The sequence below is a fragment of the Calliphora vicina genome, chromosome 3, assembly GCF_958450345.1.
Source record: "Calliphora vicina chromosome 3, idCalVici1.1, whole genome shotgun sequence".
NCBI lineage: Eukaryota > Metazoa > Arthropoda > Insecta > Diptera > Calliphoridae > Calliphora > Calliphora vicina.
The window spans coordinates 61377686-61392620 of record NC_088782.1 but is presented as its reverse complement, the minus strand read 5'-3'; the positions used below and the strand labels follow the sequence as shown (position 1 = coordinate 61392620).

The 14935-nt window shown below is 29.5% G+C and overlaps 1 protein-coding gene across 2 annotated transcripts in view; it reads right to left on the bottom strand.

The window, feature by feature from the left end:
* The window catches only part of bma (SCY1-like protein bma), a 130225-nt gene extending 115301 nt beyond the window's left edge, over positions 1 to 14924 (bottom strand). Inside the window, exons 1-7 of one of the 2 annotated variants that reach the window (XM_065505368.1) lie at positions 14742 to 14924; positions 14456 to 14581; positions 14225 to 14323; positions 9884 to 10030; positions 9621 to 9741; positions 9221 to 9316; positions 8883 to 9028 (exon numbers count right to left, since the gene is read on the bottom strand). In XM_065505368.1, coding sequence (XP_065361440.1) covers positions 8883 to 9028; positions 9221 to 9316; positions 9621 to 9741; positions 9884 to 10030; positions 14225 to 14323; positions 14456 to 14581; positions 14742 to 14918 — 912 coding nt within the window. In that variant the 5' untranslated portion in view covers positions 14919 to 14924. The remainder of the gene's footprint in view (positions 1 to 8882; positions 9029 to 9220; positions 9317 to 9620; positions 9742 to 9883; positions 10031 to 14224; positions 14324 to 14455; positions 14582 to 14741) is intronic. The other variant, XM_065505367.1, reaches the window with a different exon arrangement.
* Positions 14925 to 14935: the final 11 nt, after the last annotated feature.

The following is a 14935-nucleotide window of genomic DNA, read 5'->3' as shown; positions in this document are numbered from 1 at the left end:
CGCTTCCGAAAATCACTCTAACGTGCATAAATCGCTTAAAAATGTTGGTATACTCAAAAAATGCAACATAGTAAACTTTCATATAGACACAAATCACACGACCTAATTTCATGGTGATCGGTCCATAATTGGTCATAGCCCCCATATGAGGCCCACTTCCGAAAATCACTCAAAAATACAAATTATTGAAATTTTAAAAGAAAAATGTTTTTACTCTTTTACTTAGTGTAGGGTATTATATGGTCGGGCTTGACCGACCATACTTTCTTACTTGTTTTTTTGGTTAATTTCAATCATTTGCAAACATCAATTATGAGATGCATTCACCTTATATAATCCACTGTGCGGTGTTTAAATTTAAACTAAGTTATCGTAGAACTTATTTCAAGTTTTATTTTTTTTTTATTTATTTAATAGATAATAATATAATGACTACAAAAGAAAAAGTTTTGTTTATTATTTTTTGCAACAACTGCGTTAAATCTAAATATTTAATAAAATAACCCAAATTTATACTTAAATACATTAGGATTGCAACAAAAACTTGTCGCCTTTACCAGCTAAATTAGCTTCAAAAATTAGTTCAAAGAAAAAAAAATTAAACTTTCATTTTAGTTGGTAATATTGGCAACTGTTTTTTAAGTCAATACTAATAAACTTATTTTCATACGAAAGTTTTAAAACTTTATAAATTCATCTAACCAAATAAAGACAAATACTGTTACGAAGGCAGGCAGAGCGTTGCCATTTCTAATACAGATTTAAAATTGTGACTATATAGTTAGTACAGTTATTTAAGGAAAGAAACAACATCTTTAATATAAGTTTATGCAAATTTTTTTGGAGGAAAAGAAAATAACTGAAAACTTTGCTATAAGAAATATAAAATAATTTTAGTTTTTTTTTCGGCAAACTAATTTTATTATTTTGAGAAACTTTTATTTAATTTATATTACAGCTGTAGTTTAAATTTGTGAGAGTTTTCTAACATTAAGAACATACAAAATTTCACATTTCTCCCAGAAATTTAATGTAGCCTCTCGTATTTGAACTCTGTTAAATAGTTTCATCAAAATAAACTGACAAAACGCTAAGCAAATCATTAGATAAGTTAAGTTATTTCATATTTAACTTTTGATTAACTTTTCAAGAATTCCAACAGAAATTTAAGACTTAAGCTGTTTCTGCTAATGCCACTCTATAGTTAAGTGAAAGTTTATAAAGGCAAAGTGCCATTTTATTTGCAGCCAGGATAAAGAAATTCTTTAATTTAAAGTAATGCGAGTAAGAAAAAAAATAACATGACATGCATAAAATGTAAATTTGAAATGGAATTTTTCCATAGGGATTTCCGAACTTTGCAGTTGATAGCGGCTATAGTGTTGCGCTACATCTCTCGAATTGACTGCAGTTTATTCAGTTTGTATTTCCAATCCGTTATGGAACACGTGCAAATGACAAAACTGTTCTATGAAAATGGGTTTTTTGTTGTGACCATAATTTGCATCTTCAGCGATAACGCCCATTTCTGGATGAATGGGCATGTCAGTAAACAAAATTATCGAATTTGGGACGCTGTCAATCCACATGAGATTCCAGAACATTCAATGAAAAAGTCACACTTTGATGTGGGCCTTTTTGCGATTTTTGTTTTTAAATTTGAGACCTGCGGTGACCAACTTTGAGGGGCCACGAACTGGCCCTCATTACCGCTAGGAAGCTTAACTATTGCACAGTGGTCCAAATGCTCAATCTAGCCGGAAAAAAGTAATTTTTTCAATGTTTCAAAAGCAAATTTTTTGTATGGTAGTATGTTGACAAGTGTCCATAGTACATAACGGAATATTTTTTCTTTAAATAGCTACACTAGCATTGGTACATTGCTTCAAAAATAAGTAATTGCTACTGTGAAATTGCGCAAGTGAAATTGTCGTCAAAAAATAATAAGAACAATTAAAAAAAAATTTGTTTGTGTAATTAATATAACAAAGGCAAGAGTAAATATCACTGTTTAAATTTTTCATAAAATATGTTTTGTTTAGAAAAAAAATGCAATTTTTGTTCAATGTCCAAATTCTATTAGAATTTCAAATGGTAATTTAACAGAGTTAAGCTTTAGTTTTTATGTTGTCGTCATCTATATATATGAAGCTTTTTAATGTGTAAAAAATTAGCTGCCACATTTTGCCTGAACGATTTTTATTTCATTTAGAGTTTAACATGTCAATTACAAGGAAGGAGCTGTATTTTTATTTTTAAGGTTGGCGTGGCATTTCGCACACTTAAAATTTTTTAATGAATGGTATCCATTAATTCCTTCCACGCATACAGAAAGACGGTGTGAAAATTTCAGGAAAATCGGTCCAGCAGTTTCGCCGTTTATAGGCTTCAAACAAACCCACAAAGTAAAAATGTACATACAAAAACACACATATTTTTGTTAGATTTCATCAAAATCGGATTTCGAACATTTCGAAATCTTTCAAGAGAAATTCCAAATATTGAAAAATTTGACCTTTGACCTTCACGATTTAAGGGTTAGCGTTCTCCGATTTTAGTAAAAGTTTCAGAGTATATTTAGAATTATCTGGACTATAATATTCTGAATAAGTTTGGCTTGAAATTCATAAGAGTAAAGAAATAGAGCTCATTGGCCTAAAAATTGCCAAATAATTGGTTTTTCTCGAAAATTTCAAAATTTAAATCGCAGTTACGGAAAAACTATAAGAGATATTTTCATAATTTTTTCACATTTTTATTCCCTATTATATTCTTAATAAATCCCAATGAGATGATCAAAAAATTCTGAAATTAGTATAAAAAAATTTTTAAAAATTTGAAAATGGAGTTTTGAAACTGCCGTTAAAAAAATTTTATTTTTTTGTTCATACCTAAGAATAGGTTAACGTTATCGTACGAAGACAAATACTCATATACAAGTAGATATGGTCATATTTTAAGTAAAAAGGAGCTTTTATTGTAATATTTATCAAAATATGTTAATTTTGTTCCTACATTTCTTGTTCTAGTGGCCTGATACACGTTAATGGCCTGGCGAATATTTAATAACTTTAACATTTTTTGAGCGATTTCTGTTTCTTATATCTCATTAGAACGACAATTACGTACACATTTCGATTCTTTTAAATTAAATTACAAAAGTGATTTTTTAATGCCAAAATTTTTACAAAAACTGAAAAAATGCATTTTTCCCCTTGTAAATGCATCTCAAAACATCAGAGGGCTTGCGGCACGGCACGTCTTAACCCCAACCGATTTACCCAAAATTTTTTCAGGGTGATTTTTTTACTAATGTTCACCAAACTGGAGGGTGAGAATGGCCAAAATCCAACTTTCGTTTATTAAGGGCCACCCTAATATACAGTAGTCATTTTTAAAACTTCGAGGCACTTTCGGCACGGGATGGCAAAGTCCGATTGAGCTAAAACTTTCACAATCGTATTTTTACACTAAATGGCACAATTCTAGACGTGAGCATCTATAAAAATCGGAAATCGATTTTGAAAAACAACCCTAAGCGACATATTCGAAAAATAGGATATGTTTATTAAACCAAGAAAAATATAAAATTGTTATATGTTCTTAAAGAAAGTTTGTTTTTAATAAAAAAGAGTTAAATCACTTTTTCGCCTAAAAAACAGCAAAAATCAACTATTTTTGGAATATTTTAATTGAAAATCCTTTATTTTTGGATCCATAAAATTTATTGCTCCAAAATCTTTTGCATGTTATTTCTAATTTAGTTGTCTAATTAAATCGAGTCCATTCGGTTCGGTATTTTTAAAAATGATGACCAAGTTAAAATAGCAATTTTGAAATGCCGTTAACTCGGAAGTTATAAGAGATAGATAGCACACGCAAGCATTTTTTTCAAGACCTAGCCGAGCGCTTTCTAAAAATATAAATTGGATGGGAAACAATTGCATGGGGACTCATACTTTGAGCCTCCATAGCGCCGCAAATGGATCATTTGTATGGCCCATTTTAATAACGTAGACGCAGATACTCCTTGGCCACGCCCACGTTTAGAAATGCCAGATTTATCCGCCATAAAAATAAAAGTTCGATAAAAGTAAAAAAAATTTAAATTTTCCTCTAAAATGATTTTATTGATATGTCGCACAAAGGGATTTTGGTGTCAAACACTTAATTTCAAAAATCAAATGATGCAGTTATGTAGAGAAATGTTTAAAGATTAAATGTATGCTTGTAGTTTTAAGAAAAATTTTATTTTATTTTTAAAAAATTGAAGCAAAGTCCAAAGTGTTAAGCAAAAATTTACCTATACTTTCACGCAATTCAGTGGTTTATATATGTATAATTTTCCTAATAATACCATTTACCTTTAACATATTTGAAAAATATAACATTTCTCCATAAATAAAAAAAAATTATGGGGATATCATAAACCGTTCAGAAGATATGTCCAAATCTATAAGCCTCTAAAAATTATTTTATTTTTGATTTTCCATGGAGAAAAAAAATGTAGCCCCACTTCCCCCCAAGCTGTTTTTTTAATAAAATGAAAGGTGGGAGTGTTTTGTTTCGATTAATAAAAAATAGTTTTCGGAACAGGATGAACACTTAACATTTTTTTTCTAATAATAAACGAAATATCAAAAAAATTCTTATCTATGTATGGATTTCGTGGGCGGTGGGCGTGACCGATTTACTTTTTTGTTTCAATAAATGTATGTACCAAATTTCTTTTGCTTGGATATAAAAAATTGTATGCGAAAAAATATATTTGGATTATAAGGGCAGTGGGCGTTGGGAGTGGACGATTTTGATAAAATTTTATTTTTTTTCTTAATTTGGTCCATATAATTTTCGGTGCCAAATTTCAATGGGCACGGCCGATGTTATTGAAACTCGGCATACGTTCTTTTTTTGTTTCAGAAAATATATGTACCAAATTTCTAGACTTTTTCTTGGATAGGAAACATTTTATGCGAAAAAATTAATTTGGACTGTATGGAAGTGGGCGTTGGGCGTGGTCGATTTTGATAAAATTTTATTTTTTTCTTAGTTTGGTCCACATAATTCTCGGTGCCAAATTTCAGCGCTCATTATAATTTATAATTTTTGCCAAAAATATATATGAAGCCATCCCTCTATGTGGCGTAGGGACGACATATTCGAAAAATTGGATATGTTTTTTTAACCCAAAATGTTCTCTTTAAATATGCCTTACAGAAAAATATAAAATTGTTATATGTTCTTAAAGAAAGTTTATTATACCCTACACCATCATAGTGGGGAGGGTATTATGCGTTTGTGCAGATGTTTGTAACGCCCAAAAATAATAGTCTAAAACCCACCTTAAAGTATACCGATCAGCTTAGAATAACTTTCTGAGTCAATTAAACGATGTCCGTCCGTCCTTCTGTTTGGCTGGCTGGCTGTCCATTTAGTACATATTATTTTTTCAGCCAAAGGACCAAGCCTATTGAAACTAGCTGTCCATTGGTCCATTATTTCACGTAGCCCCCATACAAATATCCTTCCAAAATTGGACTTTATCGTTCATAAATGTTTAATTTATAAATGTATCTCCACAAATTGCGCTACAAATAAGTTTTATATATACAAAATTCATGTTACCAAATTTTGTTACGATCGCTCCATAATTAGTCATAGCTCCCATATAGACCCGCTTCCGAAAATCACTTTAACGTGCATAAATCGCTTAAAAATTTTGGTATACGCACAAAATTCAACATAGTAAACTTTCATATAGACATATATCACACGACCTAATTTCATGGTGATCGGTCCATAATTGGTCATAGCTCCCATATAAGGCACACTTCTGAAAAATATAAATTATTGATATTTTTAAAGAAAAATGTTTTTGCTCTTTTACTTAGTGTATTTTATTATATGGTCGGGCTTGACCGACCATACTTTCTTACTTGTTTTTAATAAAAAAAGAGTTAAGTCATCTTTTCGCCCAAAAAACAGCAAAAATCAACTATTTTTTGAATATTTAAATTGAAAATCGTTTATTTTGGGATCCGTAATTGATATTGCTTTGAAATCTTGCATGTTATTCGTAATTTCGTTGTCTAACTAACAAATTCTAGTCCATTCGGTGCAAAAGTACGACCTATATTTTTAAAAAAGCGGACCAAGATATGTCAAAATTTGAAAATTTAAATTTTTAAATGGCTACAACTCAGAAATTAGTAGAGCTAAATAGCACAAGTACGCAAGTTTTTTCAAGAACTAGCCGAGCGCTTTCCAAAAATATAAAAATATTTGAAGTCGGTTGGGGAAAAAAAATTGCACGTGTTCAAACATTTTATATGTCGGGTACCAGACTTTGAGCCCTCATAGCGCCGCCCGCGAATTATTTGTAGATCTCATTTTAATAACATAAACTCGAATACTTCTTGGCTATGCGTCAAATTTTATACCGATCGGACTAGGCGTTTAGAAATGCCAGATTTATTTCCAAACAATTTTAATTCTGCCCCACTGTGCGTTCGTGGGATGAAACTTAAAAATACCCGGTTTTTATTGAAGACATAAAAGTGCAAATATCTCGATAACAGATCGTACGATTTTGAAATGTTGGAGTTCTGCATGTCAAAATTATATAAAAAATATGTTTTTTACGAGTAGCACTTTTTGGCTGTGGATTAGGGATAGTTTTCACCACAAAGTATACAGAGGCGTCAAATTTGACAGTTCAAAAACACTAAAATCAGCTTTTTTTGAAATTGTTTCGATAGAAAGAGAAAACAAATTTGCGGTTTAATACAGACAGTGCGTTAAAACAAACAACTATATAAATAAGCACAAAACCAAACCAGTTGAAATTGTTTCGAACGAAACAGACAAATATATTTTTTTTGCCGTGTCGACTCTGTATACTTTGTAAAACTATAGTTAAATATGAAATTTTGTCTTTCTATCATGATTGTAACCCGTGCCGACTTGCGATTTAGTTTTGTGGTGCATTTACAAGGGGAAAAAATGCAATTTTTTCAGTTTTTGTAAAAATTTTGCCATTAAATAATTACTTTTGCAATTTAATTTAAAAGAATCGATATGTGTACGTAATTTTCGTTCTAATAAGACGTAAAATATAAAAATTGGTTAAAAAATGTTCATGTTATTAAGAAATCGCCAGGCCATTAACGTGTCTCAGGCCACTAGAACAAGAAACGTAGGAACAAAATTAACATATTTTGAGAAATATTAAAATAAGAGCTTATTTTTACTTATAATATATACATATTTACTTGTATATGAGTTTTTGTCTTCGTAGGATACCCTTAACCTATTCGCAGGTATGACCAAAAAAAAATATATTTTTTTAACGGCAGTTACAAAATTCCAATTTCAAATTTTTAAAAATTTTGTTAAACAAATTTCAGAATTTGTTGAGCAGCACTTGGGGATTTATTGTCAACATAATAGGGAATAAAGATGTGTAAAAATTATGTCAATCCCTCCTATAGTTTTTCCGTACCTTCGATTTAAATTTAGCGATTTTCGAGAAAAACTAATTTTTTGGCCATATTTTGGCGAATGAGCCGAATTTCCTTACTGTTATGATTTTTAAGTAAAAGCTATTCATAATATTATAGTCCATGTAATTTTAAATATAGTCTGAAAGTTTTACTAAAATCGGAAAACGTCAACCCTTAAATCGAGAATGTCAAAGGTCAAATTTTTCAATATTTGGAATTTCTCATGGAAAAATAGCGAAATGTTATATCTTTTTGGTCCGATTTTGATGAAACTCAAGAAAAGTATAACATGAAGTCTAGTATTTATAATAACAGCACAAAAATTAAAATTAACCCTTTAACTGCCGTTAAAAAAATATTTTTTTTTTAACATACCTGCGAATAGGTTAACGGTATCCTACGAAGACAAAAACTCATATACAAGTAAATATGTATATATTTTAAGTAAAAATAAGCTGTTATTTTAATATTTCTCAAAATATTTTAATTTTGTTAATACATTTCTTGTTCTAGTGGCCTGAGATACGTTAATGGCCTGGCGATTTTTCAATAACTTTAAAATTTTTTAACCAATTTTTGTGTTTTATATCTTATTAGAACGACAATTACGTACACATATCAATTCATTTAAATTAAATTGCAAAACTAATTATTTAATGGCAAACATTTTACAAAAACTGAAAAATTGCATTTTTCCCCTTGTAAATGCACCACAAAACTAAATCGCAAGTCGGCACACCCGTGCAATCATGATAGAAAGACAAAATTTCATATTTAACTATAGTTTTGTAAATATAAAAAAATTAGAGGGTATGCGTTCCGAAATTCCAAAAAAAAAGAATTTGGGACACTCTACTGTATATATTGAGATATTGCAAAAAACTTGTTTGTAGTTTGTTGGAATAAAATATTGCTAAGTTGACAATCATTGACCAAGTTTGAGTAGTTACATTCCGAATTTTAATTTATCTTGTGAACGACCAATTTGTGGTAACGCCTTTACTGACTACTCTTCTGTAATTTGCTTGATTAACTAGATAAAGTAATCGGTATTCCGATTTCATACCTTTAAGTTTTCAAACCCAGTCAATGAATATAATGATACAGCACTTTAAAAATACTTATGTTAACAGTAGTATACCACCAGTAGTATTCATTCTACAAACTTAAATCATATTTTTATTAAAATGACATAAAACAGAGAAATAAACAAGCAAAGCAGGAATAAAAAACGAACAAAAAAAACAACACTTGTTGCTACTGACAACTGTTAGACACAGGATCTAAGAAATTGAGTAAGTGGGTATGATGTTAGTGGGTGAGAGAGCGTGTAAGTGGTGGGTGGACGAATGAGTGAGTGAGTGGTAATATGAAACTTACCATTTCCAATTGTTTAACATAGTTGGCTGGTATATTGCCTGCTTGGATAATGGGACGCCCTCTATTAAAAACAGCACAGATTACTAAACCTAAAGAAAACATGTCACTAAGCAGACTACATTTGGAATGTATTTGAGTTTCAGGTGCTGTAAATACAAAACAAGCAAAGAACAAAAGACAAAAGTTAAGCACCATAAATAAAGGAAAACAGCACAAGAAATAAATAAGTTTCTAGAATAATAACATATATTTTAAGAGATTTAAATCACAGCTTTAAATAGCTTTATTTTTTTTATATTTTTTTGTTTTAAATTTTTGCTATTGTTATTAAAACTTACGCATAAAATCCAAATTTGGCTGGGCCATTTTTGAACTGCGTGTTGTCCACGGTTGACATGTGATGGATTCATTTATATCAGTCTCATTCATTCTTTCTGCAAAGTGTTTAAATGGAAAAATTACTTAAATTAAAATATGCTTGATGTAATGTATTGTAATTTTATGGAATTAAATAACATTTTTATTAAACAAATACAAGTTTAAGTATTTGTTTATGATCTCGTTAAAATAATTTAACTTGGAGAAGAGTTTTTACACCAAAAAAGCTATGGATGTCTCCAACTAAAATTTGGGGTTTGATTCCTTTTTCACATTTCTCATAAATTTTAGTTGTAAACATACATCAAAATGTAATGAAAATGTAGTTTCATTACATTTTATTTATTTGGAACTACTTACCTAAAAATTCTAAACCGGCTAATTTCCAGGTACCCCTTTTTGTAATTAATATTGATGATGGACAGATATTCCGATGTATAACATGCCCAGAGTAGTGTAAAAATGTTATTGCTTCTATTAACTGTTAATACAAAAAATATATACATTCGATGTATTTTGTTTTATCATCAAATATTTGTTTATAAATTTAACAACAATTTCTTCATAATTATTTCAAATATGCGAGTCTATGGAGGTTGATAAATAAATAATTTTTAGTTTACCTGTAAAAATCCACATTTTAATTCAATATCCAAAAATGTATAGTCTTTGGCATGAGATGGCCTCATGGGCGTTGGTGTTTGTGATTGTTGTATTGACTGATTATTGCCAGTATTTGGTGGGATGACATTTTCATATGTTTTGGATTCCTAGAATTTTTATTTATGTAGAAACAAAAGAAAATTAAATAATAATTCAGTTTTAATGATAAAAATTTTGCTTGAATTAGAAATGGATTAGTATCATTTTAAATAGTTTTATTAGTGGAAAAATTCAAGAAACAATACAAAATTATCGATTTTTCCGAATTTTTGAATAGAAATAATATTCATATATAACGTATTAGACAGATGGTATTATTTAGATATGAAGTGTATATAAAACTTCAACATATGTAGCGGCCACCACAGCACTTATACCAATGGTCGAATAATGTGTAAGCCAATGTGTAAAATTACAACGCAGTGGGGTCGATAGAAAAAAAGTGGTAATAAATCTTTATCGTTTGCAAAATTTTCGTACGAATGAAATGAAATGTGTTTCAAATGTTTAGAAAACATTATTTTACAACTTTCAATTGATTTCCGGCACGGGTTCTAGTTATCCGATTGCACTTAAATTTTGCAGTAGTTAGTTTTAGCTACCAATGAACAAAATAAGGCTCATCCATAGCAAATATTGTAGCCATTACCAAATAAATTTGCAAAAAACCATATCAACTTAAGGTTAAAATCGAATGTTTCAAAATTTAAACTATGAACTTTAAATTGACAGCACTGTTTTCTGTGATAACTAAGTTTACAGTTCTCGGTTGTTTTGAGGTTAGTCTGGTTTGGCAATTATCATGACTAGGCTAATGCCAGAGCAACGTTTGCAAATTGTTCGAATTTATTTTAAAAATCATAACGCGAATTATTAGTTAGATTTAAATGAAATTTGACACGCGTAAAGAAAAAGTGTTGCCAAGTTTAAGTTTTGAATTTGAACTGCAAGGGCCAACCAGGGGTGCATGTTTAATTTTTAAAACGATCCTCTTTCTTCGACTAATTTTCAACGTTCTAATTCTCTGCGAGTTGTTAAGTTTTCCCTAATTAATTTGCCACGTAAAAGATATAAGGCATACATATTATATATCAGTGGATAGAGGATTTTGTCTAGTTTTCAAAAATATATATAACTTTGGAAAATTTTTTGAAATTGAAATTAAAATTTTATTTATGAATAGTTTTTAATGAAAATTCAAAGTTATGCAGAATTTTCTATTTAAAAAAAATATGGAAAATTTATTATTAGCAATCCCGCAATTCAAAAAAAAGTGTTGAAAAATCCCAAAAATGGGAATTTTTAGATTTTTAGCTATAATATCCATACCAGGGTCGGGGTTATCGGAACTCTTTCAAAATAATTAAAAGCATATTGGGCCATCTAAAATCGGTTACTATATTTTGATATAGAAATTTTGCCCTAAAGTTGAATTTTAGATAAAAATCAGGCGTTTTTAATGGACCTGGTCCTCTCGGTATCAACAATTTTCAATTTCTTTTTCATTTCAAATATTTGATGAAAAGTTAGCTTTTCGAAAAGTTTTGTCCTTTTTGGACAATTCTTTTTCTGTTTGATACATACGTGTGTATAAAGAAAAACTGGAGAAAATCGGGAAATATTTGGATCCGTTGTTATCAAAAAACTGGAGTAGGTGGGTAAAAATGATGAAAATTTAATTTTCAAATACGAATATTTCCTAAGCTATATGTGTAATTTTTTGAAATCGGAACACAAACGAAGAAATAGGATCGTTTTAAAAATATAACATAGCCGAGGTGTCCTATTTTGAAGAACCTTGATCTCGGCCCTGGTGGGCCCTTGAGGTCCAAATTCAAAACTTAAACTCGACAACACCTCCTCATTCAAATCGTTTTTTCCTAAAAACTAGCAAAAAATCGCCTTTTTTAAAATTTTTAAAATAAAATGCATATAACATTGGAGTCAGTCACGATTTTTAAACAATTATTATTTTGTTTGACATATACATTTGTTTTTAGTCAAACAAAAGAAAAATGGAGAAAATGGGTAAAATAATTTGGAAACCACAAACTAGCTGTTATCAAAAATCTGGAGTAAGGTGGGTAAAAATTTTGAAAATTAAATTTACAAATGTGAATTTCTCCTAATTTATAAGAGATAATTGATAGTTACGACGAGGTTTTATGTAATACACGGAGATTATATATATGCAATTTTGAAATCGAAACACAGACGAAGAAATAGGATAGTTTTAAAAATGTATCATAGTCGAGGTGTGCTTTGAGGACCCCTATGCTGTCCAAACCACAAATTCAAAACTTAATCTTAAACTTTTGTCGAAATTTCATGACCATTTAAAAAAAATAAAAAATGTGGCTGAATTTCGTTGGTCGACTGCACTGGTTTTGTTTTGGTTTGTCTAAAATCAAATTGAATATCGAGGGTTTATATTCAAATAGTGCTATAAGGAAAATCAACATTTTACAGGAGAGCGAAAAAAATGTTTTTTTCGTTAACTATAACAGTAATAACTAAAGTTTATTTTGCAATGTTATTTAAAAACGAAGTCTAAATCCTACATATGTTAAGTTTTTATTAATTCCTAATATTCGCGCTAATATGTTAGATAGCAGTTTTTACAAGTTGAAGTTTTTTCGATTCTAACAGTGAAATAAGCAGATAGCACTATTTGAACAAAAAAAAATTAGCTTTAATAAAAACTTTGAGGTTTTTATGTAAGTCATATGGCTCATACACAACACCATCGATGATGTGCCATCAATTGATTGTGCAATTAAGCTGGACACACACACTACACCAGCATGCTGGTACAAAATAAATCTTTTACCAAAAATTGTGTGGAAAAGGTTGTATGAATAACGATAAAATTTGTAATGCATTTATTATTGCTATTATCCTAAAACGATAAAGGAGTAAAAAAACGCGTTTAGATAAAGTAATTGCTAGAAGACAAAGGAAAGCTAGGTTTTATTTAACTTTTATGAGCTAATTTTACAACACTCGATTCAATCATACTGGTACAATCAAAAAAATATCAAACGATTTTTGATAAAGCACCAGCAGCTGGTACAATCATAACACAAACTCATACACGGCCAATCAGCTGGCACAATTACTTGATTGATGGTGTAGTGTATGGGCCCTATAACACGAGTTTTTAATACTTGCTTAGTTGAATAGGACATAGTTTTACATACGTGAAGAACTTCGTAGTTGTATCAAAATTTATACATAAAGCTAATCAGCTTTCTAGAATTTTCCACAGAATTTCTTTTTGTAGGAAGCTGTGATACGTGGGTCTTTAAAAAAATTTGCTTACTTTATCAGAACATACTCCAAAACGTTTCAAATATAGGCTGTAGGGAATTCATTTTGTTGGTTGATCGGGCTTGCCCGAATATACCATTTTACTTGTTTTTTAAAAAGTTAAAAGTTATTAAAATAAAATATAAAAAATCAAATAATGCAAATTTAAAATATTATTTAACACTTAAGTAGTGAAGATAGAAGGATGAAATTTTGGCATGTGGTATTCAATATTTGGATCTTTATTTTTTTGAAAAAAAATTATTGGAAATCTAAAAGGATATTCAAGGATAACAATTTGAAAGGACATTTTTAACATTATTTGTTCCTGACAGGACAAAATCAAAATAATACGAAATGTTTTTCAATCCTTCTTGATCATTTGACATCAAATTTGGCATATTAGGATGATGAGAAGTATTTTAAAACATGTTTTCAAAAATTTACTCCTCTGAAAATTTTAAGTCCTTTTAAAAGGACTTATCCACGAAATGATAAACTGAAAACGCAGGTTTTCTCCACTTAAAAAAACACTTTTAATATTTTATTATAGACACGAATATTTCATATGAATATAGCACTTGTTTACTAACAAAATATATTGTGTGTTAGATACAACAATACAAATTTTATGAAACAATCCATTAGAAATATTTTTTTTTTTTTAAATTTAAATGACAGATGACAAATTAGTTAGGGAATACGTTGCTATAAGAAACTCATTTTCGAGAAAATGTCGTATAGCACTATTTGAATATAAACCCTCGATATATTCTTAAAGACTTCGATAGTTATTGAGTTATACGTATTTGGACACAATATATGATCGATTTCATTCATGTTTTTTTAAGTTATTAATATTACTGGTGAAAATTGTGTAGGGGGTTTATTTGGGGTTTATTGCTCCAAAATATTTTTTCTTCAATAAAATTTTGGTGATTTTTAAAAATTTTTGTAAATTATTGATATAGTTTTTTTTTTATCATACTTACATGAAATGCTAATATATTTGCAAGACTTGCAAAAATTCGTTCAGTAGCAAAAGCCAATGTTTCTGATGATTCCTCTACCGTATGATAAATTTGAAGCATCTGAGAGTGATACAAAGAAATAAAAACATAAAGTAATTTAATATTAAAAATTGTTTATTGTATGTAGTATATACATAATTGATAACTTTTTATAGTAAAAATTAAAGATTCTAAAAACTTTATTTAACTTACCTTAGGATGTCGAAATCTTTCTAAATTTTTAACTGAATTTTTTAAAATCTCCGTTATTGTTTCCTTGCGCCTGGGTTTATGCAATTTTTCGGCAACTTTTTTCTCAAAGACGAATACAGAACATTCCTGAAAAAAAAAATTTAAAAACACAAAAGAGAAAAGCAAAGCATTTTTATAAATATAAAAAGATTTACTCTATAACAAGAGATAAAAAAATGAAAATTCCAAAAACTTGGCCTTATTTTCCCCCACATTATAGAACTATTATGTGGAAATGTAAACCTACCTTGCCATCACTTTTCCGACTGCCATCGTGTATTCTCCAAGCCAACTCGGGACCAGCACAAGCCACTTGTTTGCCAATATCGAAATACTGCTTAATGGGATTACCATCGATGACCGTCTGTTGGCTAACCGGGGTATTGACACTCTTGAATTTCGAAAACATTGTACTGGCTGGCATACCATCAATTATTTTCG